The sequence below is a fragment of the Lepidochelys kempii genome, chromosome 1 (assembly GCF_965140265.1).
Source record: "Lepidochelys kempii isolate rLepKem1 chromosome 1, rLepKem1.hap2, whole genome shotgun sequence".
Lineage (NCBI taxonomy): Eukaryota > Metazoa > Chordata > Testudines > Cheloniidae > Lepidochelys > Lepidochelys kempii.
Genome location: NC_133256.1, coordinates 161022762 through 161047034, shown reverse-complemented (window position 1 = coordinate 161047034; position 24273 = coordinate 161022762). Strand labels below are relative to the sequence as shown.

At 44.1% G+C, this 24273-nt stretch overlaps 2 protein-coding genes across 7 annotated transcripts in view; one reads left to right on the top strand and one right to left on the bottom strand.

Annotated features, from left to right (window-relative positions):
• On the bottom strand, window positions 1–6815 carry PIGP (phosphatidylinositol glycan anchor biosynthesis class P). Of its 4 annotated transcripts, XM_073361017.1 has the most exons (6): window positions 6645–6815; window positions 4809–4909; window positions 2376–2448; window positions 1630–1748; window positions 1292–1378; window positions 437–520 (listed from the first exon to the last, which is right to left on the bottom strand). In XM_073361017.1, the coding sequence occupies exons 2-5, from the start codon at window positions 4888–4890 to the stop codon at window positions 1299–1301; spliced, it is 354 nt and encodes a 117-aa protein (XP_073217118.1). In that variant the 5' UTR covers window positions 4891–4909; window positions 6645–6815; the 3' UTR covers window positions 437–520; window positions 1292–1298. The 4 variants fall into 4 exon arrangements, with proteins under 4 accessions (XP_073217101.1, XP_073217109.1, XP_073217129.1 ...); XM_073361000.1 differs by lacking the exon at window positions 1292–1378 and having other exon boundaries at window positions 1–520; window positions 6645–6811; XM_073361008.1 differs by lacking the exons at window positions 1292–1378; window positions 6645–6815 and adding an exon at window positions 5988–6336 and having other exon boundaries at window positions 1–520.
• Window positions 6811–24273, top strand: part of TTC3 (tetratricopeptide repeat domain 3) — a 131330-nt gene continuing 113867 nt past the window's right edge. For all 3 annotated transcript variants that reach the window (XM_073360973.1, XM_073360955.1, XM_073360964.1), the window contains exons 1-6: window positions 6811–7032; window positions 9048–9127; window positions 16162–16207; window positions 18014–18146; window positions 19207–19294; window positions 21242–21295. In XM_073360973.1, the coding sequence (XP_073217074.1) occupies window positions 6813–7032; window positions 9048–9127; window positions 16162–16207; window positions 18014–18146; window positions 19207–19294; window positions 21242–21295 (621 nt within the window). In that variant the 5' untranslated portion in view covers window positions 6811–6812. The remainder of the gene's footprint in view (window positions 7033–9047; window positions 9128–16161; window positions 16208–18013; window positions 18147–19206; window positions 19295–21241; window positions 21296–24273) is intronic.

Here is a 24273-nt window from a genome sequence, read left to right as displayed (position 1 = left end):
TTTCAACAATCATCAATTTGTTTAATAATACATAGCTCTTAAATAACACTTTTCATCAGTACATCTCAAAGCATTTTATAAACGTCAGTATCACACACATAGTACAGATGGGGAAACCAAAGCACAGAGTGGTGAAGTGATTTGTTCAAGGTCACCCAGCAGGCTAGCAGTAGAGCTGAGAATACAGCCCATATCTTCCGAGTCCCGGTTCAGTGCTCTATGCCACAGGTGAACCAGTGCTGACCACAGCTTAATTTAGGTACAAATCCATCTATTCCAGTTGTTGAAAGTGTTAAATTTCCTAGCATTGACAAGCCTTTGACTTTTCTTACAATGCGTTTCTAAATATTAATGTACGAGTGTCTTATTCTAACAGGTCCTGATTCCAATTAATTTCTGTTACAAATGCCTTTGTCAGCAAGAAAAAACATTTGATTTACTTCACTAATGGGAATATCCCTCAATGCAGGGATTGCTTCTTCTTGAGATTTCTTCTGCTGCTGATTTTTTGCAAAGTTATCTGTAGGAAATACGACAAAAGACATTTCACTATTCCATGATTAAAAACAGATGGTATAAAATGAAATACTTTGTTTTCCTGCTAGAAGTGTTGTTAGACTCCTACACTTCATCAACATAAAAGCATACTGCTCTGATTTTACATCACATCCAGCTACAACCTAATCCAATACAACGTTTAACAGAGTGAAATTCAAGAAACATTCCACTTTTCAGACATTTACAGCATCATTCTGGTTTACTGAAAGTGAATGCATTTTATTGGTAACATCAGTTTATCTACAGTAGATATTAACGTTTTGCTCCCTCTAGCAAAGCAAATTCCATAGTGCTGATTCAAGAAAGAGTTGGGGCTAAATTCTGCCTGTGGATGCGTGTTGCTGACCCTTTTCGTTCTTGACCTCAGCAGCTTTCTATCAAGTCATCAGTCTAGTCATCAAGTCATCAGCTTTCTTTCTATCAAGTCATCACCATCTTTACTGCAGAGTCTACACTTGGCTCTTTCCACTTCAAAGTACAGTTCAGTGGAAGCAAGTCAAAATAAGTCAATGAAACATGCCTTAAATACTAATTTTGTTAGTCTTCATTAGAAGTGAATGGACATGGGCGAAATGGTGCTGCCAATTGGGACAGCTTATCTTTAGCATAGACTTGGATTCTAATAATCTGGGTAATTTTTGAATTCTCCCATGTTCTTGCTCAGGAAAAACAGTTATCAGCAAATAAAAGAAATACCATCTTGAGAAAGATGGGAAAATACTGAGGAAGCCACCTGTATTTCAAGTAGTCAGAACTGGATCGGTGGGCAGAAACAAAATCCATGGGAAAGAGTAGCAAATGCTAGACTGTAATGGTTGTCCTAAAGAAGATATATTTGGAAAAAAATATTACTGCAAGTTTTGACTGTTTTAACATTGTATTGAAATGAAGTTTGAACAAAATATATAATTGTTTATAACAGCTCCTGTAATACATCAATACATGAAACATAGGTGAAAATTCAAGGCTTTGAATCTGATTTAGTTTAGTTATACTAGCAAGTATGTTTACGGTGATTGTCAAAACCTTTTGTTGGAGGCTTAAGAACTAGACAAAAAAATTATCAACTACCTGTAATGGTGTGCATGGAGTTGAGCGGAGCAGTACTCATCATGTTAATACCAAAGAGTAGTATATAGCCAATTCCTAAAGTAACTAGAAGGTATACAGGCAAAGCAACTGCCCAGTACCTGCAGAATAAAATATTTATTTTTAAATTACATCTTGCAAAAGAAAGTCTTTAGTAAAAAATTATTTCCACCTCTAAATCAAGCAAGACTGTGCAGAAGTAGAAACATTTAAATTGAATTTAAAGTGTATAGAAAAAACAATTATAGACAAACCCACCACACTAAAAAGAGAAGACCCTGAAAATACAGTTCATTAACTAAAGATCCAGTCTGGAATTATGTGATCAGTATGTGACCAGTATGGAATAATAGCCAAATAAATGCCTTAGACAGTTTATTTGGAAAATGTAATTTAATAAAATTTACCATGATATTTCAGAAAAAAACCTTAGTTAAACCAAGCTGCCAAATTACTTTAAGAACATAGCAGACAGGTGAACTGCACTTCATTTTAGCTTGCTGACAATTTTTCAGAGTAAACTGTTGTTTCTGACATTACTTTACATACTTTACATAAACATTACTTTACATAAATACTGTAGCTGTTTGTGAGGAGAAACATATTAAATCTCCTTTTCCAAGTTGGATTAAATGTAAAATATTTTAAATGTAAAAGGACACTGGCACAATTTTTCTGGGTATGCGTTTGCTCGTTCACATGTTTAACAGTGAATGAATTTAACCTACTTTTGAGGCCAGTATGTTAGTCCCAATGAGAATAACCAAGATTCAGGAACATACGCCCATACAAGGTATAACACTGTGCAAAAAGAATAAAAGTTAATAGTTAGATCATAATGGTACTGTTTACATTGTTTTAAGAGATAAATTAGTTCTAGACAACACTTATAGCACTGTCATTACAGAGGATACAAACAAATTATAAAAATTTTCTCTATGGATTCCAAAAAGCATCTAAATAGGTCTGCTGAAATACTGCATAGAATGTTACCATGAAAACAAAAACTACGCCACAGGGATACAAACTTTATAACTGATGGTACTTTAACTCTCTCTTCTTCTTCATATTTGTTTTCTAATTCCAGAATAAAATAGACAAGAATTCCTTGCACCATTTGTCGATTTTTTAAAAAAGGTTAAAATTTTAATTTAAAATTAATTTTAAACATTTGTATTTTAAGAACATTGATCCAAGGTATTTCTCTAGGTCTTCAGAAATATGCACAAATGACTACGCATGTAGAACTATATGACAGCACTAAACCACAAAGGGTTTAATTCTGCAGTCAAAACTAGCAATAATGTTAATGGGTAATATGACCACACAAGGACAGCAGGATTTAGCCATTAAACCCCCCCCAACAAACCCAATTAACTCCCAAAATGAGACGTCTGTGGAGTACCAAATGTTATTTGAGCGGAATTCCACACATCTTCAATGAGATTTTCTTTTTTAAATACTTCAGTTCTTTACTATAGTATGCCACGTAAGGGGCTATCACAATAGAAATGATAAAATGTAAACACCCAAAATAGGGATTAGGATAGCATTGTACTAGGTAGTGTACAAACAAACACACAATGACAGCTCTTGCTCCAGAGAGCTCAAAATCTAGAATTCTGGCAAGTAAGTAAACATATAAATCGGGAATTGGTGGGGAAGGATAAAGTAACAGAGAGTCACACTAGTCCCAACTGTCACAAAACTGAAACAAGAGTTACAACAACCTAATACTTGAAGCAATGTTTTTAAAAATGTGTATTTTACTGAAAATATATTTAGAATGGGAGTAAATTTGGATTTACTGATTTCAGTGCCAATGAAGTAAGTATTAATCCAAAAATATTTCTCTTAAGAAGAACAGTAAGGTCAATTTTGGCTCAAAAGTTAAGGTTTTACACCATCTTAGATCAACAGAACAGTTACTAGCAAGAGGATATAGAAGATGGAATCCCAGGGTAGAGTCTGGTGGGAACACCCTTGGAGTGGAGCCCGCCTTAGCTCCATCCTTGCTGAGGTGTTTGAAATGGGAAGGGTTCTGGGATTCCTACAGCCAGATGCTCTTCTGTCCCTGAAATCGCTGGTGCTCCATTTTTCATCTCTGTCTTTGATGTGCTAAATTTGAAGTCCCTAAACTATTCTCTAACTGTTGGAAGAGAAGGAGCACTCCTTCTCTATTTAGTGTTCCCCACCCAAAAGCCTCAAACTTGCTGCAAAGGAGTATGGGCTCTTTGCTACTCCACTCCTTACCCAATGAGTATCTCCAGCACCTTCCTCTGTTGTGGCATATCATTGCTGAAAGCAGCAGCACAGTGAAACTGATGTGATTCTCGTCAGCCTTCATCTTTGAGTATCAGTCCACATCTTCAGCATTTGTGTTTTGCACCTTTAACTTCTACACAGGTCACAAAGTGCCAACTGTGTACACATGATATGCTGTACACTCAGCCTACTGGAAAGATTTTCAACTAACTCCCTGAAATATAGTTGTTCCCACAGTACACTCGGCTACATGGCCAGCAGCAGCAGTATCAGGGAGAACAAAATCCAAAAGGATAATACAAGGGAGAACTGAGAAGACTTGGATTATCCCACAAAGTTGCATAATGATTTTAACAACAGTTCAGAGAGACAAGCTTGGGAGGTAATAACTTTTATTGGACCAACTTCTGTTGGTGAGAAAAACAAGCTTCTGAGCTTACACGGGGCTCTAATGCTTCTCTCTCACCAACAGAAGGTGGTCCAATAAAAGATATTACCTCACCCATCTTGTCTCTCTAATATCCTGGGCCCAACACTGCAAATAATAGAATCACAGAATATCAGGGTTGGAAGGGACCTCAGAAGGGTCATCTAGTCCAACCCCCTGCTCAAAGGGGGACCAATCCCCAGTTTCTGCCCTAGATGGCCCCCTCAAGGATTGAACTCATGACCCTGGGTTTAGCAGGCCAATTCACAAACCACTGAGCTATCCTTCCCCCTAGTTTAGTCCTTCTTTACAACTAATGTAATTTTTATTACATGAGAAGTATTAACACAGAGTTAATTTTTTTTAAAACTTCTACATCTTACTAGAAGCATGACTGTACAGTATTCATTTCTGCCTTTTAATACAACAAATACATGTAGCACTTTGCTCAGAATGCAAACATACTTACTAAAGCCAAACTGGGAACCTAAGAAAAGAACAAACCCATATATTGCTCTTTCAGGCAATGGGGCTGGAGAGTTTTCAACCATGTCAGTCTCTTCTTTTTAACTGAGAAAAAGAATTACAAGAAGCTATTAGCTACACTTCACCTTAGGGTAGGGCTGACAACTTTCTAATTGCACAAAACTGAACCTTGCCCCGCCCCTTCTCTGAGGCTCCACCCCTGCTAACTCCATTCCCCCCTCCCTCTGTCACTTGCTCTCCCCCACCCTCACTCATTTTCACCAGGCTGGAGGAGGGGGTTGGGGTGCGGGCTAAGGCTGGAAGTGTGGGCTCTGGGGTGGGGCTGGGTATGAGGGGTTTGGGGTGCAGGAGGGGGCTCAGAGCTGGGCCAAGGGGCTGGGGTGCAGGCTCCAGGAGGGAGTTTGGGTGCAGGAGGGGGTTCTGACCTGGGGCAGTGGGTTGGGGTGCAGAATGGGGCGAGGGGTGACACTTATCTCAGGTGGCTCCCAGAAGCAACCAGCATATCCAGCTCCTAGGTGCAGGGGCGGCCACAGGGGTTCTGTGTACTGCCCGCAGCTGCTGCCCCCACAGCTCCCACTGGCCATGGTTTCTGGCTAATTGGAGCTGCAGATCCGGAGCTCGGGGCAGGGCCAGCATGCGGAGCCCCTGTGGCTATCCCCTGCACCTAGGAGCCACATATGCCAGCTGCTTCCAGGAGCCACGCTGAGCCTGCTTTAGTCTGGCTTTTAGCTGACTGGACTTTTAGCAGCTGTCAGCAGTCCCTTTTCGACCAGGCATTCTGGTTGAAAACCGGATGCCTGGCAAAGCTACAATAGGGATTTTTTTTATAGGTTTTTAGGTTTCCATGATGTTGAGAAACCCATGAATATGCTATTCCTCTCACTTTCATTATGGCGAATGGGAATCAAGTAGTTTTGTTCCTGGTGCAATGTGGTCACACCCATACTACTAGGGCAAGGGTTCTCCAACTGGGGGTTGGGACCCCTCAGGGGGTCACGAGCTGTCAGCCTCCCCCCCAAACCCTGCTTTGCCTCCAGCATTTATAATGGTGTTAAATATATAAAGAAGTGTTTTTAATTTATAAGGGAAGTCTCACTCAGAGACTTGTTATGTGAAAGGGGTCACCAGTGCAAAGGTGTGAGAACCACTGCGCTAGGGCTACCTGTCGCCACGGCTCCTGGCAGGGGAACCTGCACTCTAACTGGATTTGTAGTTGTTGGCACGGACAAGAAGCCAGGGTTGAAAGAAGCAGTATTTCCTGCTCAGCACCAAGCAGGTTGTTGGGCCCAGGCTGCCCCTGCCGGGGGCGAAGACCCATGCGGAGCCCGGGTTTTCCCTGCAGTGGAGTTGGGCACCCAAAGGACGCCTCACTCCCCTGCGGGGCAGAGCACGGCCCGTGGGTGCCAACCCCCGACGCCTCCCGGAGCAGCCGCGGCCCTCCTCGCCATCAGTGCGGAGACGGGCCCTCGAGGAAATTCCAACGTCAAGGCGACACCGGGGCAGCTCGCCGCGGCCCAGGTGCCTCCCACAGGTGGCCGGGGGGGGGGGGGGGAAGCGGTCAACAACAACGCTGCAGACGGGGCCGGGAGCCCCATTCGCCACCGCAACGCGGCCGCCGGAGGCTCTCGGTGTCCTGGGGGCTGCGAGGCCCTCAGGGCTGGCGCGGCTCCCGGCACGGACCCGTCCCCCTCGGGAAAACTGCCGCCCGCGCGGCGCCAAGCTCGCGGCGGCCATTTGACACCCGCGGGGAGAAGCAGCAGCAGCAGCGGGCCGAGGTGGCGCCCCTTGGCCTCCCGCTCCGCCCATCCCCCTCTCTCACCTCCCCCCGGCCTGCTCCGGGTGAGGCCTGGGACTCCCCAGGCCAGTGAGAGAGAGAGAGAGGAAGCCGCGCACGACGAGCCTCCTCCATCAGGACGGGGAGGTGCGCCCGGCCCCGCCCGACCGCCCGTGACACATCCAGAGCGCAACGCGACGGCTTTCTGCGCGCATGCGTGGTGACACGACAGACACGCGTGAGCAAGCGGAGTCGTCGCCTGCGCATGACGTTCAGAGAGGACGTCAGAGCCGCTTCCCTGCTCTTCACCAGCCAGCCAGCTTCAGGAAGCGTCGGCGTGCACCTCGGCCTCGCGCGCAGGCAACGCAAGGTGCGAGGAGCTTGTTCCCGTTTCTGAAACCTCTGACGTCAGGAGGCAAGCAGCCAATCGAAGGTCTGGGAGGAAGAGGGAGGGGCGGTGGGGGAAGTGGCTGTTTTTTGGCAGAGGTTCCGCTCCTTGGCTGCGGCTGCTGAGCAGAAAGCGGGGGGTGTCGCTGCTCTCGGGGCTCGGGCCCGGCCCGGTGAGTGAGGGGGGGGCGCCTGGGGTGTCGGTTGAACGATCGTTTCTGTGCTCGCGCTTCCCCCGCCTGCTCTGCGTGTGGCGCGCGGCCGGGGGGGGGGCGGCGATTGTGCTTAGCCCCGGAGAGGCCTGTACCCGCGGCGGGGGGGAGGGATGACAGGGCGCCCCCCCCGTGCTATCTGCCAGGGGTGCCCCAGCGAAGAGGGGACAGGAGCCGGAGCCCGGGCGGATGGGGCCAGCGGGCGGGTCCCGCTCACTCCCCTCGCCCACCCCAGAGCTCTTGCGGCGCCGCCGCCGCCAGGCCGCATCCGGTGGCGGGGAGAGGCGGGTCGGAGGCAGCAGGCGCGCCCGGCAAGGAATGCCGGCCTGGCCTGAGGCGCTTCCGGCGCCCTGTTTGCGGAGAAAACGTGGGCGAAGGGAGCTAAGTGTCACGTGAGGCGGCGTCCAGCCCGCGTGGAACAGGGGCCCGCCCTCCGCCGGCTCGGGCCCCGGGCCCCCTGCTTCGCCGGCGCCCGCGCTTCTGGGGCGGGCGAGCGCCCCTCCCTGTGGTGACTGACCGCCGTGAAGAGCTGGCGTTGTCTGCACTAAGGTGTACCTGTGCCCTGTGAAACGGGGGTTGACGGATTAGTTCTGTAAGTGTTAAGATCACCCCTAGCTAGCTTTGGGTCACAAGAGCCAAGACATGATGACTGCAGACTGCTGTAATGGTCCTGTGCTGAACTAGATAATGCCTGGGATCCACTGTACGGTAAAGACTATAGGTAAGCCCCTGTGGGGAAACACGCAGACCAGTCTGGACTGCATGCAGGGTGCCAAGTCAGACAAAGGAAATTGGGAATCCTGAACACAGAGTCTCTGGAATGGATAAAATTGAACCAGGGAGCTGAGGTGAGCGAGTCACTGACTGGAGAGCTCAGTATGTCAGGAAGGCAGCAGTTACAGGGGGCAACCCTTCTCACTCTGGCCAAGCTTGGAGTACCTGGGTTAAGCAGTATGTCCATAAACAGGCAACGGTGGGCTGGGTTTAGGTAGGAAATATATGTATAGGCTTTTTTTATTTAAAACCCTATTCTCTTTCCTTGTTACATTTCTGTGAATGAATAAATCACTTGTTTTTTGAAAAATGTGTTCTGAACCACTGCATTTCATATTGGCCACAAGCTTCAAGAGAGGAGTCTATAGTTAAACCCATTTGCACAAGCTGAGGTATATATGGCTGGTAAATGAGGAATGTTGTAGTCTGGTGATCCTATCTAAAGTGTTGTGAATTGTGGGGTTCTGGTCTGGGAGAAGTGCAGGTAGAGGCAAGGTTTGCTACTTGGAAGAAGTGCCCATGGAGAGACAGAGATCACAGGACAGTTTGCCCTGAGCCAAACCAAAAGCATTTTATGAATGTGGGTTAGTGTACATAGTTGTCTATGATCAGTAAAGAGTACAGGCTGTAAAATGCAAATTACAAAGAAAGTGTTTTGGGTTAGTTTTTTTTTGAAGCAGATAGTCAACTTTATAGGAATTTCTGTTCTCTGTAGTCCAGTGCAAAAAACTTTCTCGAGTCATGAAGCCTACAAAAATCTTAACAGGCTGTGCTGGGACCACAGACGATCATGCTGACCGATATTTGTCTCCTTGTTTCCTGTGTTCCCTCATCGGTCTATCCATCTTTTGTTTCTAGTTTTATACCTAGATTGTAACCTCTTTGGTAACACTGATTATCTGGACTTCTAGACGGTCCTGAGTGGAAAGCTGAATGGATTCACAGCTGAATGGATCATTTCCCCTCACATTAGGTTATAACTTAATTTTGCAGACATTCTAAGCACTATCAGATGAATATACGAATTGAGTTTTTGGTTTTTTTTATAATGCATTTCTGGCTTTTTTCCCCCCAGAGGCATGCACTATGGAAGTAACTACATTGAAGTCTGATTCCACTTTTTATGGTGGTTGTGCTAAACAATGCTGTGAATTGGTAAGTAACTATTAATATATAAGGGACTGGCAGGATGCCTAATGGAGGCTCTTAATTAGGTGGTCTGCACTCTGATTTTGTCCTGGAATAGCTGTCAGATAAGGTGTAGGTGGTTTTTGTTTTTTAATTTAAATCATTATACTGGTAAGGTCCCTAATCAGAACACAGTTATACTGATAGGAGGATGATCTATACCAGTATAGATTATTCCCCTTCCACTTGGGGAATAAGTTATATGGGTGTATCAGATGGTATCTGGCCCTCAGGAGGAGTCAGGGGCTCGGCTTACCTCTGACAGGCTGCACTAGGGAGAATGAGGCAACTCAGGGTCATCTGGCGTACTGAGTAATTAGGAGGCATTTAATTAGGCAGTGAAGTACCTGAGTGTGATAAAGAAAGCTATTCCCAGAGGGGATGGGAATCCAGTGAAGGAAACCTGGGAAGAATACTCTTCAGTGGGAGGGTTTCTGGAGGGAAGGGACTATGAATGACTCCCATGAAAGACTTCAACAGGCAGAAGCCCTGGAAAAGAGAAATCAGATGTTATCCTGAGGAAAGGTCTTGGGAGTTTGGCCTTCACCCAAGAAAAGAGACCCTCCCCCAGTTAGTAAGAAGAGGCCCTGGACTCTAGAAAAGGGTTCTGTGTCATGAAGGCCTCACTGGTAGGGGACATGGGATATAACTGTGCTGACAGCCTAATGCTGACTCAGGCCCTACACCTACCTGTGCATATGGTATTCCACCTTTGGGGTTGAATAAACTAGGCCCCTGAACGGGTGATGTTCAATATATACATCTCATTGGACTTCATAAACCCATCACTCAGGGAAACTGAGGCAGAGACAATGGTGGGGCTGCACTGGGCTGCCAGGGGTACTCTAGGGTGAGGGCCCTGATTATGGTATGGTGCTAGAAGTGGGGAATGAGGCCCCCTCCCATCATGTAGGGATGATAACACGGAGCAATGCTTACACTCATCTTGAGTGAAAGATGTCATATGTTCTGGATCTGCAGAAGGAGTAGCAGTGACAACTCAAGGAGCCATTGTCACAGGCTTGCGAGGGAGCCCAGCAATCCTTGTAGGCCCAGCTGTTAGAAATGGAAGGGAAAGAAGTCAGATGGTCCTGCTAAGGGGGTGCAGGTACTGTGGGCAAGAGGGGCATGCAAATTGGGTTTGTCCCTGGAGTAACAAGGGAGATTACTGGGTGGTGCAGAGTACTGTGGCACACCCAGAAAGTGCTGGGTCACAAAGGATGCCTAGTCTCAGATGCAAGAGACCCCAATGTCTCTTAAAGAGACTAAGAAAACACTGTTTGTGGCCAAGAAGGGTGATTGTCCTAGAATTATTAACGTGCTTGAAATGTGAAGAACTGGGGCATGGAAAGACACGTTGCCTGGCAAGAACTTTGAATTTTAAACAGAGGAGACCTCCCATGGGAATGCATGAAGTTGTGTAATGGGAAACTCACAGTACAGAAGCCAGGGCTAGAGCTTGACCAGAGGGTTCCACCTTCCCACGCTCCAAATTATCTGGGATACAGTGATTTCTCTTGTAGCCACAGGGCAGAAAAACTTCAGAAGTTTGAAGGGCTTGATGGTTCTAGCACTTTCTGGGAAAGAAAGAAGGGGCCCCAGGCTGATGAAGCTTGGGAGGCAAGATCAGCCTAGGTCCCAAAGATCCCAGAGTCCCAGGGAGCATGTGGGGTAAGAATGCAAATGAGGTGGAGAAGCAGTTCTACATTTGCATCTGCAAACTGGATGTTTTCCTGGCAAAATTATTTGAGCAAGGGAAGCAAGCCCATGAACTATCTGACAGGTAGTTTGGGCTAGTAGCAGATAGTGCGGGAAATTATTTAGTCAGGTCTTGGATTAAAGTGCTTGAAAGGGAATAGAGTCTGTCTTAGGAGAAACCTTGTGTTAGCACTCAAGAAGCCCAACAGGTAAGAGTGCAGCACTAACACCTGGATGAACAGACAATGGTTTAAAATATTCCAAGCTTTGGAAGACCGTAAACCTGAATAAGATGTCAAAGGCCAGATGCTGCCTGACCAGGAGAGACCACTCTCAGCAGTGGCAAATATATGAGACCAAGAAATCCTGATATTTTTTTTTTTTTTTAGGAGGGAAGCAGGGCTCAGATGGGAGTAGCTTAAGTCAAGAGTCCAAACGACAGCATTACTGGGGATGACTGATCAAGAAAGCAAATATAGACTCAAGGCAAAAAGCAGATGCACTACCCTAATAAGAGAGCTGTCCTCAGACTCCTTTGCATATGAAAAGCTGGGCAGTTCCAAGTCTAAGAATAATAGAATCATAGAAGATTAGGGTTGGAAGACACCTCAGGAGGTCACCTAGTCCAAACCCCTGCTCAAAGCAGGACCAACCCGATCTAAATCATCCTAGCCTGTTTATAGGCTGGGCCTTAAAAACCTCTAAGGATGGAGATTCCACTACCTCCCTAGGTAACCCATTCCAGTGCTTCAGCACCCTCTGAGTGAAATAGTTTTTTCCGAATATTCAACCTAGACCTCCCCCACTGCAACTTGAGACCATTGCTCCTTGTTCTGTCATCTGCCACCACTGAGAACAGCTAGTTCCATCCTCTTTGGAACCCCCACTTCAGGCAGTTGAAGGCTGCTATCAAATCCCCCCTCACTCTTCTCTTTTGCAGACTAAATAACCCTAGTTCCCTTAGCCTCTCCTCATAAGTAATATACCCCAGCCCTCTTATCATTTTCGTTGCCCTCCGCTGGACTCTCTCCAATTTGTCCTCATCCTTTCTGTAGTGGGGGGCCAAAACTGGATGCAATACTTCAGATGTGGCCTCACCAGTTCTGAATAGAGGGCAATAATCACTTCCCTCGATCTGCTGTCAATTCTCCTACTAATCCAGCCCAATATGCAACAAGGGCACACAAATGTTGACTGATATCCAGCTTCTCATCCACTGTAATTCCCAGGTCCTTTTTTTTGCAGGACTGCCACTTAACTAGTCAGTCCCCAGCCTGTAGTAGTGCATGGGATTCTTCCATCCTAAGTCCAGGACTCTGTACTTGTTGAACCTCATCAGATTTCTTTTAATCCAATCCTCCAATTAATGTGAGTGACAGATGCCATCAACCGGCCAAAACAGGAAGTGAAAGACACTATGGACGGACAGTACAGCACCACACAGAAGGATTTGAAGCAGCTGCTGCATCTGGAATAGAAGAGGGCAGACAAGCTCGATGAGGCATCTGGGCCAATGGCAGGATACAGGTGCCAATCTCTCTGTGGCCAAGCAGCTGCTTTTGGAGGTGAGGCTAAAAAGGGGAAATGAAGAAAAAAGAAGAGGCTGCTGAAGGATTAGCTGCGAAGTCTGCACATAGCAAAGCAGGCTGGAACCTCGCAGTTCCAAGAAGAGTTAGAAAAGCTTACTGAGGAGTTAAAGGAGAAGAAAGAGTTTCCAGCAACTACAGATGCTGAAGGATGCTTTTTTCATTAACAGCAGGGCCAAGATTGACTTGATACAGCAGAAGAAAGATTTCAGCTCTTAGTCTTTCTTCTGCCATATGTACTCAGCTGTGTTCAGCTGATGCACGACTGCTATCAACAATTGCGAATTGTTTCACTATGGCTTGCAGCAGGGCTGCTTGGATGACACTGCAGTGTTCCATGAGGGGGCTCTTGTCTCGGCTCTGGAAATACTGCAGGATAAGGCATAAGGTGTTTGTAATGCTCACAACAAGAGCACACAGCTGAGCGGGTTCCATGCTTATCAGGCTGTGGTGTCCGTGTGACTAACCCAGGCTTTTGAAAAAAGGGGCGAAAAAACTTTAGTTTGCTCCTCATTGATATGACGGAGGGAGGGAGGAAAATGCATCATGAGAAGCTAAAGCCATGTTCCCATTACGACCTGCGACAATGTTTTGGTCACATGAGGCATTGCAAGCCCTACCCAAAATCCCATTTGCCTACTTGCACTGTGGGTAGCTATCCCACAGTGCAGTGCTCGGTGCATCAGTGCAGGCGCTGCTAATGAGGATGCAGTCCGCTGACACGATGAGTATGGGGTGGACACACAAGACTGACTTGCTTAATTTGGAGGTTAGATGTTGACTTACATAAAGTCAACTTAACTTTGTAGTGTAGACATGGCCAGAGCTCTTCTTCAGGTCTGGGAAACGTACTTAATGTTACAGCTAAATACAAGGTGGAACAGATTGTTTAGTGTAAGTAGTTCACCTTGAATGGTCCCTTGAAATATGTTAAGTGGCCTGTTAACAATCCTCCAGTCATGGGGGAGGGGGAGAGGGAACGGGAACGGGAACGGCAGCTTGTTTTGTGGTTGGTAATGGGTTACAGATGGTTGTAATGAGCCATAAATTCAGTGTCTCTATTCAGTACATGATTTTTATTGTCAAGAAAGTTTGAACTAAAGTGCAGTCCACACCATCCTCCAGATCGTTTATGAAGATATTGAACAAAACCGGCCCCAGGACCGACCCCTGGGGCACTCCACTTGACACCAGCTGCCAACTAGACATGGAGCCATTGATCACTACCTGTTGAGCCCGACAATCTAGCCAACTTTCTACCCACCTTATAGTGCATTCATCCAGCCCATACTTCTTTAACTTGCTGACAAGAATACTGTGGGAGACCGTGTCAAAAGCTTTGCTAAAGTCAAGATACAATACATCCACTGCTTTCCCTTCATCCACAGAACCAGTAATCTCACCATAAAAGGCGATTAGATTAGTCAGGCATGACCTTCCCTTGGTGAATCCATGCTGACTGTTCCTGATCACTTTCCTCTCATGTAAGTGCTTCAGGATTGATTCTTTGAGGACCTGCTCCATGATTTTTCCGGGGACTGAAGTGAGGCTTACTGGCCTGTAGTTCCCAGGATCCTCCTTCTTCCCTTTTTTAAAGATTGGCACTACATTAGCCTTTTTCCAGTCATCTGGGACTTCCACCGTTCGCCACGAGTTTTCAAAGATAATGGCCAATGGCTCTGCAATCACAGCCGCCAGTTCCTTTAGCACTCTCGGATGCAACTCGTCCGGCCCCATGGACTTGTGCACGTCCAGTTTTTATAAATAGTCCCTAACCACCTCTTTCTCCACAGAGGGCTGGCCATCTATTCCCCATGTTGTGATGCCCAGCACAGCAGTCTGGGAACTGATCTTGTTCGTGAAGACAGAGGCAAAAAAAGCATTGAGTACATTAGCTTTTTCCACATCCTCCGTCACTAGGTTGCCTCCCTTATTCATTAAGGGGCCCACACTTTCCTTGGCTTTCTTCTTGTTGCCAACATACCTGAAGAAACCCTTCTTGTTACTCTTAACATCTCTCGCTAGCTGCAGCTCCAGGTGCGATTTGGCCCTCCTAATTTCATTCCTACATGCCCGAGCAATATTTTTATACTCTTCCCTGGTCATATGTCCAACCTTCCACTTCTTGTAAGCTTCTTTTTTATGCTTAAGATCTGCTAGGATTTCACCGTTAAGCCAGGCTGGTCGCCTGCCATATTTACTATTCTTTTGACACATCGGGATGGTTTGTCCCTGTAACCTCAACAGGGATTCCTTGAAATACAGCCAGCTCTCCTGGACTCCTTTCCCCTTCATGTTAGTCCCCCAGGGGATCCTGGCCATCCGTTCCCTGAGGGAGTCAAAGTCTGCTTTCCTGAAGTCCAGGGTCCGTATCCTGCTGCTTACCTTTCTTCCCTGCGTCAGGATCCTGAACTCAACCAACTCATGGTCACTGCCTCCCAGATTCCCATCCACTTTTGCTTCCCCTACTAATTCTTCCCGGTTTGTGAGCAGCAGGTCAAGAAAAGCTCCCCCCCTAGTTGGCTCCTCTAGCACTTGCACCAGGAAATTGCCCCCTACGCTTTCCAAAAACTTCCTGGATTGTCTGTGCACCGCTGTACTGCTCTCCCAGCAGATATCAGGAAAATTAAAGTCACTCATGAGAACCAAGGCATGCGATCTAGTAGCTTCTGCGAGCTGCCGGAAGAAAGCCTCATCCACCTCTTCTTTGTTACATTTCTGCTCTGCCTCACAGGACAAAGCCTGCCTTACAAAGGCCTACCCTCTTCAAGCCCCGGCACCCCAAATAACAAGGGAGTGGAACAGAGTGCCTCTTGCTGTCCACACGCAGGCATGTGCCGTGCCCTGCCCTGCCCCGCCCCGCCCCCTTAGCATCTCTCTACATTTCTCCCCCCACCCCCAATCTACATCTCTTTTGGCTGCTCCAGGCAGATGTGCCCAGGCTGCCAGGGAAAAGGGTGTGTGTTTTCCACAGATTTCTTTGCTCCCCCAGGTATTTTTCAGCAGGGGAGCAAAGCAATCTGCAACAGTATTCTGTGAGGAATTCACCCTGGAGTAAATGAGGAGTAGTGTTGATTGATTTCTAAGGGCAAGTCTACACTTCAAATGCTGCATTGGTGCAGTTGCATCGCTGTAGTGCTTTAATGAAGACTCTAAGCCAACACAAGAGAGCTCTCCCATTGGTGTAGTTAAACCATCTACCTGAGAGGCTGTAGCTCTGTTAGTGGGAGAGCTTTTCCCATAGCGCTGTCTACATAGGGGAGTAAGCTGGTATAACTTTATTGCTCAGGGGCTTGGATTTTTCACACCCCTGAGTGACTTAGTTATACCAGTATAGGTCTGTCTTGTAGACCAGACTTGAGGCAGTTTCATCCAGTTCTACTCAAAGAAAATAGTAAGACTATTTGTGTTGAAGGTGGGATTAAAAATGCTTGCATTCAGAGTAGAAGGACAGGAATGATCCTTGTGGCTGTGTCCACAAAGTGTTTTTTTTTCCCTTGTGTTATTTGAGAGCAAAGTCTTCTAGCACTATTACTATTCCTTGATATCTTTGTACAGCAAAGGGTGACAGACCTTAAGTCCTTAGCAAGGTTAAATAAACGTAAACTGTTTTAGAACCAATTAAATCACTATTGCAAAGAGGAATTATGTTGCCTGTGGTTTGTGCATTGTGATTGTTGCTTGCTGTGCAAAAAATAAAATTTTCTTTATTTTTAGGTTCATGAGAAATTTAGAAAGCGTTCTTCAAATAAACGTAAAACAGGTATGTAAACTGATGTTGGAAGTTAGCAAACATTTTACTTTTGTCTGCTTTACTTGGTCATTTGGACTGATGTTTCACAGCAGCATAGCTATGATGCCATTGCTATGCTGCTACAGTGCCCATACTGTTGATATGGCTTTTGTTTTAAGAAAGTGGTTGGTCAATAACGCTGGTCACAGGTTACCAAAGGGTAGAAAACTGTACTGTGTTTCTGTTGACTAATAAACTTTCTGTTTTACAATGCTGGCTGAGAGTCACTGCTGACTGTGTGAAGTGGGGGTGTCCTTTGGAGGAATGTAATGATTCCCCAGGTGTCCCATCTAGGTGGACTCACTGTGGGGAGCTCACGGTGTGAACGGGGGCGAGGGGGGGGTGCTGAATGCTCTGAGGTTGGACCCAGGAAGGGCTGAAGCTGAGGAGGCTTGTTGCCCTGGCCAGCATGCCCTGAGGGGAGTCATGCTGCAGCAGTGTCTTCTCCCAGAGCAGTTTCAGAACACCCAGATTGTGACCCCTGTGAGGGTCCAGAGCAAGTGGACTCCCTGAGGGGGTACACAGCGAGAGACAGGCTTGTTGGAGGTTCCGGGAGGTGTGGTTCCAGGAGGCAGTGGAGTCCAGGGCTTAACCACTGAGAGAGAGTGGACCCCCAAGAAGAGCTGTCTCACTGAAGTGAGGTTCCTCCCAGGGACCGTACAGAGCCGAGAGGGAGCACAGGGCCTGTAAGTCCGTGACCTGTACAATTTCCTCATGAATAGTAACTCTTCTTTGTCATCTCAGGCCATTATTAGGACTGTCCTACTGGTTTCTCTCTCAATTTGCATAACTGGCCAGACCCTGGATACTATGATTGAGGAGGAGGTGGCGTGGCGGTGACAATTGTCATTGTTTGTCCTTAACAAGTACCTCATCTCTTTTGAGGCTGACACACTTTTCTGGTCATGTCAGAAAAACAGTTTTGATGGCATGCTCTTGGAGGCTAATAGTCTACTGAATTTTAGAAATCTTTAAGTGGTTTGGTACATTAATCTGTTGTCCTGGGTCCTCTGTGTAGTGGCTTCTGAGTGTCTTTTTCCTGGATTTGCTTCTCAAATTACCTACTCCAGGTCTAATTGCAGCACAAAGATCTTTAGAAATCTTATTGTGGTCATACATCAATCAGGAAAAAAATCTGCTTTGATCGTGGTTTTTGCAGCATTCTGACCAGCTGAACTGTTCTGAGTGATTAGTGACCTGGTTAATTAATGCTATTTGCAATCTTGGGACAGTCAAGTGCTTGTTTCTCACTAGCAGGAGTTTCCAAATTACTCTTTGATATTGCTTAGTTCTAGATTGTGGTGAAGTTGGTTCTGACTGGAAGAGGGAGAAACAAATGCTTGATTTCAGCCTGTAATGCTTGCAAAAGTATGTGTGGACTAGAAACTTTGGGTCAGATGCATGTTCTTCCTGAAAGGTGAAAGCAAACAAAAAGTTGTATGTGTTATTGCTAGAGATTTGTTGAGAGAGGGTAATATGTCCTTTCTTAAAAACAAAATCCCCAAAAAACCTCCCTCTCCCCTTCTTTACTTCCCTTCCCCCAACCCCAAAAGATCTCTTGATGCTGATCGTTTGCAAATATAGCCCTTTCTGGAATCTCCCATTTATTTGGGAGGTTGTGGCAAAGAACTCAGCTATACCTGGTGTGTTCAGATTTCCTTGATTCCAAGTTTTAGGCCTGAGCATAGCATAGAAATTACTCAAATGTTTAAAAAAACCAGTAAGCTTTGGTTATTCTTAATCAGGTTCCTCATGTCTTCCTTTTCTTTTATTAAGCAGCTGATCCCTGTGAAGTGTGGTGCAGTAAGCCAGTTCATGTACTGAAAGACTATTGCGATGTGATTAAAATATACATCATTTGGCCGTTTCTGTTTAAACTTGAGAATAAACCTGTAGTAACCGATTTCAGGTAAGCATGCATGTATTCATATTGGTTAATCATGTCCTTTATATTTTTGTTTTTATTTTAATGTAGAAGATTTCTGTGAATTTAGAGTATAGATGCATAAGTATTAAAAACGCCCACATTAATGCTTCAATCTGGCAAAGAGCAAAGTTGGCTATAACTGGGACCATACCAAATTCACAGTCCATTTTGGTCAATTTCATGGTCATATGATTTTAAAAATAATAAATTTCATTATTTCAGCTATTTAAATCTGAAACTTCACGGTGTTGTAATTGTCAAAGTCCTGACCCAAAAAGGAGATGTGGGAGGGTTGCAAGGTTGTTGTAAGAGGGTTGCAGTACTACTACCTCTGCTTCTGCATGGCTGCTGGTCACGTCACTGTCTTCAGAGCTGGGTGGCCAGAGAGTGAGGGCTGCTGGACCGGAGCCAAGCTCTGAAGGCAGAACCACTGCCACCAGCAGCGCAGAAGTAAGGATGGCGTAGTATGGTTTTGCCACACTTACTTCTGCACTGGTGCTTTCAGAGCTGCGCCCTCAGCCAGCAGCTGCCACTCTCTGGCCACCCAGCTCTGAAGGCAGCACAGATGTAAGGGTGGCAATACTGCAGTTCCTCTAAAATAACCGTGCGATTCCTCCACCCCACCCCCCGGACCCACAACCCAGTTTTGGATCAGGACCTCCAGTTTCAGAAACACTGGTTTCCCTCTTGAAATCTCTATAGCATAGAGTAAAAAAACACAAGACCAGATTTTACAACCTGTGACACGTTTTTCATAGCTGTGAATTTGGTAGGGACCTAGCTATAACTGAAGTGACTTTAGATTCTGACTATCTGGGATAAACTCTTCAAAAATAGATGCCTGTATTTAAACATCCAAATCATTGCCCTGGTTTTTGAAAGTGCTAAGAACCCCACAGCTACCATTGATTTCTCATTTTTAAGAGATTGCTCCAGGTTACTAAACACTGTCTTCTTTAGATCTGACTGACTTTAATAATAGCTATGGCTATATAACAGGACAAAAATTACTTTTCTAAAAAAATAAATGTTTTCATTTAAGCAATACCTACTTTTGTGAGCTAAGTTTGAAGAGACTCTGGGATATTGAAGTTCTCGAAGACCTTGTTGATTTGGCGAAGAAAGTTGTGGTAAGTGGAGGTCTATAACTTATGTTTTCAAATGTGTTAGACTGCTTAATTAGCACCTTGCCATGATACAGATCTTGATTTATATGTTAAATTAGTACAAGGCAGTTGTTTCTGCTAGGGTGAATAAATATGTTGACAGTCGGTTGGGTTGCACCATGGGTGACTGTTTTTGATTCAGTAATGATTCAGTAATGTCTGCAGGAAAACTGGCTCCTGGGGCTTGATTGGAACATGGACCATCTTTTTGTTATGTGCTTGAACAGTGGATAGTAAAGCATTCTCTGATCCATGATTGCAGTACAGACAGTAGAGCCCTGTCAGTGAGTTGAGAGGTCCTCCTACCCGCAGAGTGAAATAAAGTTGCTTTTTTTTGGTCACTTTCACTGTTCTTTTGCTCAGTAACAGTTTGCTGTTTAAATGTTGCTGCTGCTGCTAGTCTGGTCCAAAACAACCATACACTGGTACGAGACACCAACAAAGTAGAGGGGGAAACAGCAAAGAAAACTTAGGGCGAGTGTGCAAATGATGAACCAAATATTTTGTGTGGGGTGTTTTTTTGTTTTTAAATTGAGGTATTGCACAGTTTTTACTTTGAAAATTCTGATCAATGGAAGATTGACTGAGTGCAGCCCAAAACTGCATCTTGATGGTCCACTCTGCTGTTACATGACTTCATAATAACTAGTGCAGTGGTTCTCAACCAGGGGTATGTGTACCCCTTGGGTGCACAGAGGTCTTCCAGGGGGTACATCAGCTCATCAAGATATTTGCCTGGTTTTACAACAGGCTACATAAAAAGAACTAGCGAAGTTAGTACAAACTAAAATTTCCTACAGATAATGACATGTTTACACTACTTTATATACTATACCAGTGAACTGTAAGTACAATGTTTATATTCCAATTGATTTATTTTATAATGTGGTAAAAATGAGAAAGTAAGCAATTTTTCACTAATACTGTGCTTGTGACACTTTTTTGTATTTTGATGTCTGATTTTGTAGCAAGCACTTTTTAAGTGAGGTGAAATTTGGGATAAGCAAGACAAATCAACCTCCTGAAAGAGGTACAGTAGTCTGGAAAGGTTGAGAACCACTGTACTAGTGGGTTGCACAGTTTGTTGCTTCTGTCTGAGCACATTGCCCTTACAGGGGCTCCATGCATCCTAGGTTATGGCTACACTCTGCAGCTTTTAGTGACATGGTGTGCTGTTATAGCCATGCCACTAAAAGCCACACAGTGTAGCTGCTGTTTGTCTGAAGGAGAGAGCTCTCTTGCCGACAAAAAAAAACAAACAACCAAACTTCCACCCCCCACGAGCAGCAACAGCTTTTGTCAGCAGGAGGGTGCTCCTGCTGATAAGGCACTGTTCACTCTTTGTCCATAAAACTTGTCCTTTGGGGGCTTTTTTTTTTTTTTTAAACCCTTGAACAACAAGTTTTGCTGATGAAGTGCCAGGGTAGACATTCTCCTGGTATTCCCTCCCACAAGCTCCCTGTGTGCCAGCCTCCTTCTATTTCCTTTCTCCCCACTATCCCTTCACCCAACTATTCTTATTTTTTGTCTTTCTGTCTGTGAAATAAGTCATTTTGGATATCAACATTGTACTGTACTGGGAGGATCAGCAAAGTTGAGATAGAGGGGGTATTGTTATGAGATAAGGTGTTAATGGCTGCTATCAACTGGTTCTTTGAAGCTGCTGGCTCTCCAAGTCAGATTCCTCTTTCTCCCCCTTCTTTTTTTTCTTCTGATTTTCACCAAAATCAATATGATTCTACTCAGTGTTGCCTAGAACATTTCCTGAAATTTTTGAATGGATCAGATGTAGCATTCAAAAGTTACCGCATTACAGACCGAGAAATGCTGTTGAGTGAACAACCTCACTTTGCTTTTGGTTGGGTGAAAAGTCTGATTTCTTTTTTTGTTTTTTGTTTTTTTTTTCCACAGAACAATCCATTTTTTATCAGTGGCATATTGAGTATTGGTACTCGAATAGAAAATGTAAGTTATTTTGACTTTTTTTTAAAATAAAAACCTCTGTAAATAAGGCTTTTCCATCTGTTTGCAGTATTTCTTTTTTACCTATACACAAGGTACATGGGTATTTAACAGCTAGAGCACTTGATGGTCTCATTTTCTTAGAAGTCTCTCAGTTCTGAAGTTTTGGTGTGTGGATGTACTTTTTCTTCTGCATGTCACTTCCTCTTAACAGATACAGATGGCATAAACTAGCAAGTTACTTTAATATTAAAGAAATTTGCTTTTTAGTTTGCCATTTTGAAGACCATATCACTTTTTATAGTGGGAGAAATAAATCAGCCACTTGTTACTGGATAATTCACTACTTATATTTTTATTTAATTTAAATGGCATTTTGTCTTGATGGACATGCATTTAATAGTAAATAAAATAATATTCTAAATTCACAATCTGTTTTAAAAACACATTGATAGAACGTACCAGCCAACAAACATTCTGCACTCAACCCCACTCGTTTAGAACGTGCTTTGATGGTCACCCAACTCAGGCTGTGTTGGACACAGGAGAAGTGTTTCAGAGTCAAGGGCTTTTCACTTGCAACACCCTGCTTGAAGAAAGTCTGTTCTCATGTCCGCTATTGTCTCAGTTTGGGTTGAAGCACAAATACATAGGTGGGTGTAGTAGGGCCCTCAGTGGGCTTGGGTGGCTTAGTGGTTAGCATCCACTCAGTTATGGGGTAGTGGTAGGGAAGCCTGTGCCTGCCCATTCCACCAGGCTCTGACCCAGGGCCCTATGAGGGTCAGCAGCGTTGATAGACCCTCTGAGGTACCCTCTCTCTGGGTTGCTTCCTACCACTGCACCTTCTGCTTCTGGTCCCAGATAAGGAAAAATAAAAAGGAAAGCAAACAGTCAGCTTGAACTGGGCTCAGCATATAGTCCTGTGCTTCAGGGATGCATCTCTAGCCCCTTTTGGCTGGAGTTGGTGGGGTAGTTCTGTACTCCTCTCCAGCTTTCTGAGTGGGCTTTGCTCTCTTTTCAGCCATGTTGCCAGTTGGAGCATGTTCTGCTGGGTTAGGGGGGCAGGGCTAGCTGTACCCAGGACTGTCCTTTAACCCCATACATTCCAGTGTGGGGTTTGTATACCCCACCACAGTGAGTTACCAAGAAAAATGCTAAACAGATCAAACCCTACAACTTGAATGGTACCCGGAAGTTAATTGAAAGCCAGTGCAGTTGAAAAGAAGCTTGTGCTCCCTGTGGGAAACCCAGATAAGTAAGGTTTCAGAGTAGCAGCCGTGTTAGCAGATGTCTCATTTTACCTTAACTGATACTTCCAAATGGTCTTCAACAGGAGCACTCATTCTGTTGAAAAGTAGCTTGCAGGATGATGTGCAGACTCTTAAAAGTGATCACCAAAATAAGCCTTCTGCAGAAACACCTTAACAATTTTGTATTGTAAAGGTAGCTTTACAAATTTTATGATGCTACAGTGACAAAATACAAAATTTAAGTTGGTAGGTGTAAACCAATATTTACTTGTTTCCTTCAGTGGAGTGATTTTAAATGATTGAATAGTGCATTAAAAATATTCTTAAAAAAAAAAATCCTGCAATACTTAAATTCAAGTACACTAGTACTGATAACTAATCTGTCAAAAAGAGCAGTTATGGGAAAGCAGGGTGAATAAAAATCAGTGATTTTTTTTTAAAAAAAATTTGAATTTAAATTTTAAAAGTTGTATTTTTAAAAATGTATTTAATTGGTTTTCATATTTCACATTTATCTTAAGGCCTACGCTTACTATAATCTATTAAAATAATTTAAAATAAAAAAAGGTACATTTGCCAAAGTTTTAAAGGAAGTCAGACCACTTAACTGGTGGAAGTCACTTGCGAAGTACCTGGAACCAGTTTTTGACAGCAGTAGCCTCTTCTATAGGTACAGAAAGAGTATTTTCTTTTTTCATTTTATTCAACGAGTTCAGTTCAGTGACTAGTTCATTCAAAGTTAAGAAACCAGTTGGGAGTTGCTAATGCAGGAAAGCATGTTTTCCTCTTCCAACCTGAATAAAAGGTAAGTGTGAGAAGATGAGTCTACTAGTTCTAAAATGTTGAAGGACAATGGAGACAAGAAACAATCAGTTCAATTCACTAACTAGACATTAGTACTTTGTTTTGTCAATGTTAGTTTTAAATGCAAACCATGTTTTTTGATACAGTTTCTTAGATATCCAGCACATTTAAGGAGTTTACTCCTAGGAGAATTCTTTGCCAAAAAAATTAAATTTTTGCACACAATATTTTAAAATTTTACAAAATTTAGCATATTTTATTTGTCAAAATAACACAATATAATCATGCTCCCAGTATCAGCCTGGGGCTGTCAATGGGACACCCAACCCCCAGTGCCATGTGTGTGCAGGAGTGTTGGGGGAAATCACAAATTCAGCATGAAAAAGTAAAATTCTGCAGGGAACACAATTCTGCACAAATGCTGTTTTGTGCAGAATTCTGGCAGAAATAGTCATTTTATTTAACTAAAAAAAATTGTGCATTTTTAATTAAATTTTTCATTGACATGGAGTGTGACACATCACAAGTAAAATATTATATAGTAAGTAATGCATCATTCACCATTTTGTAATGTAATAAATGTAAATTAAAAGGTATATAATTGCTTACATTTGTATACAATGTATCCTTCTGGTTAGCACAAAGAAGCATGAAATATAGTGTAAAGTCTATGTTGAGTTGCAAATCAATGTGTTTTTATGGTTACTAATTATAGAGAATCAACCTTCCCTTAGGAGAAAAAACTAAAGTACAAATACAATGCAGGACTAAAATCGATGATTTAAATTAATTTCCTGCTTGCTGATTTAAATTATTAAAATTGATGAGTTAAATTGCTTTGATTTTAAATTACAATCCTTAACCCACCTTTTGGGAATCTTTTTTGTGTGGGTGTGGTTAAGTTATAAAAAGAGGGGTGGCACCAAG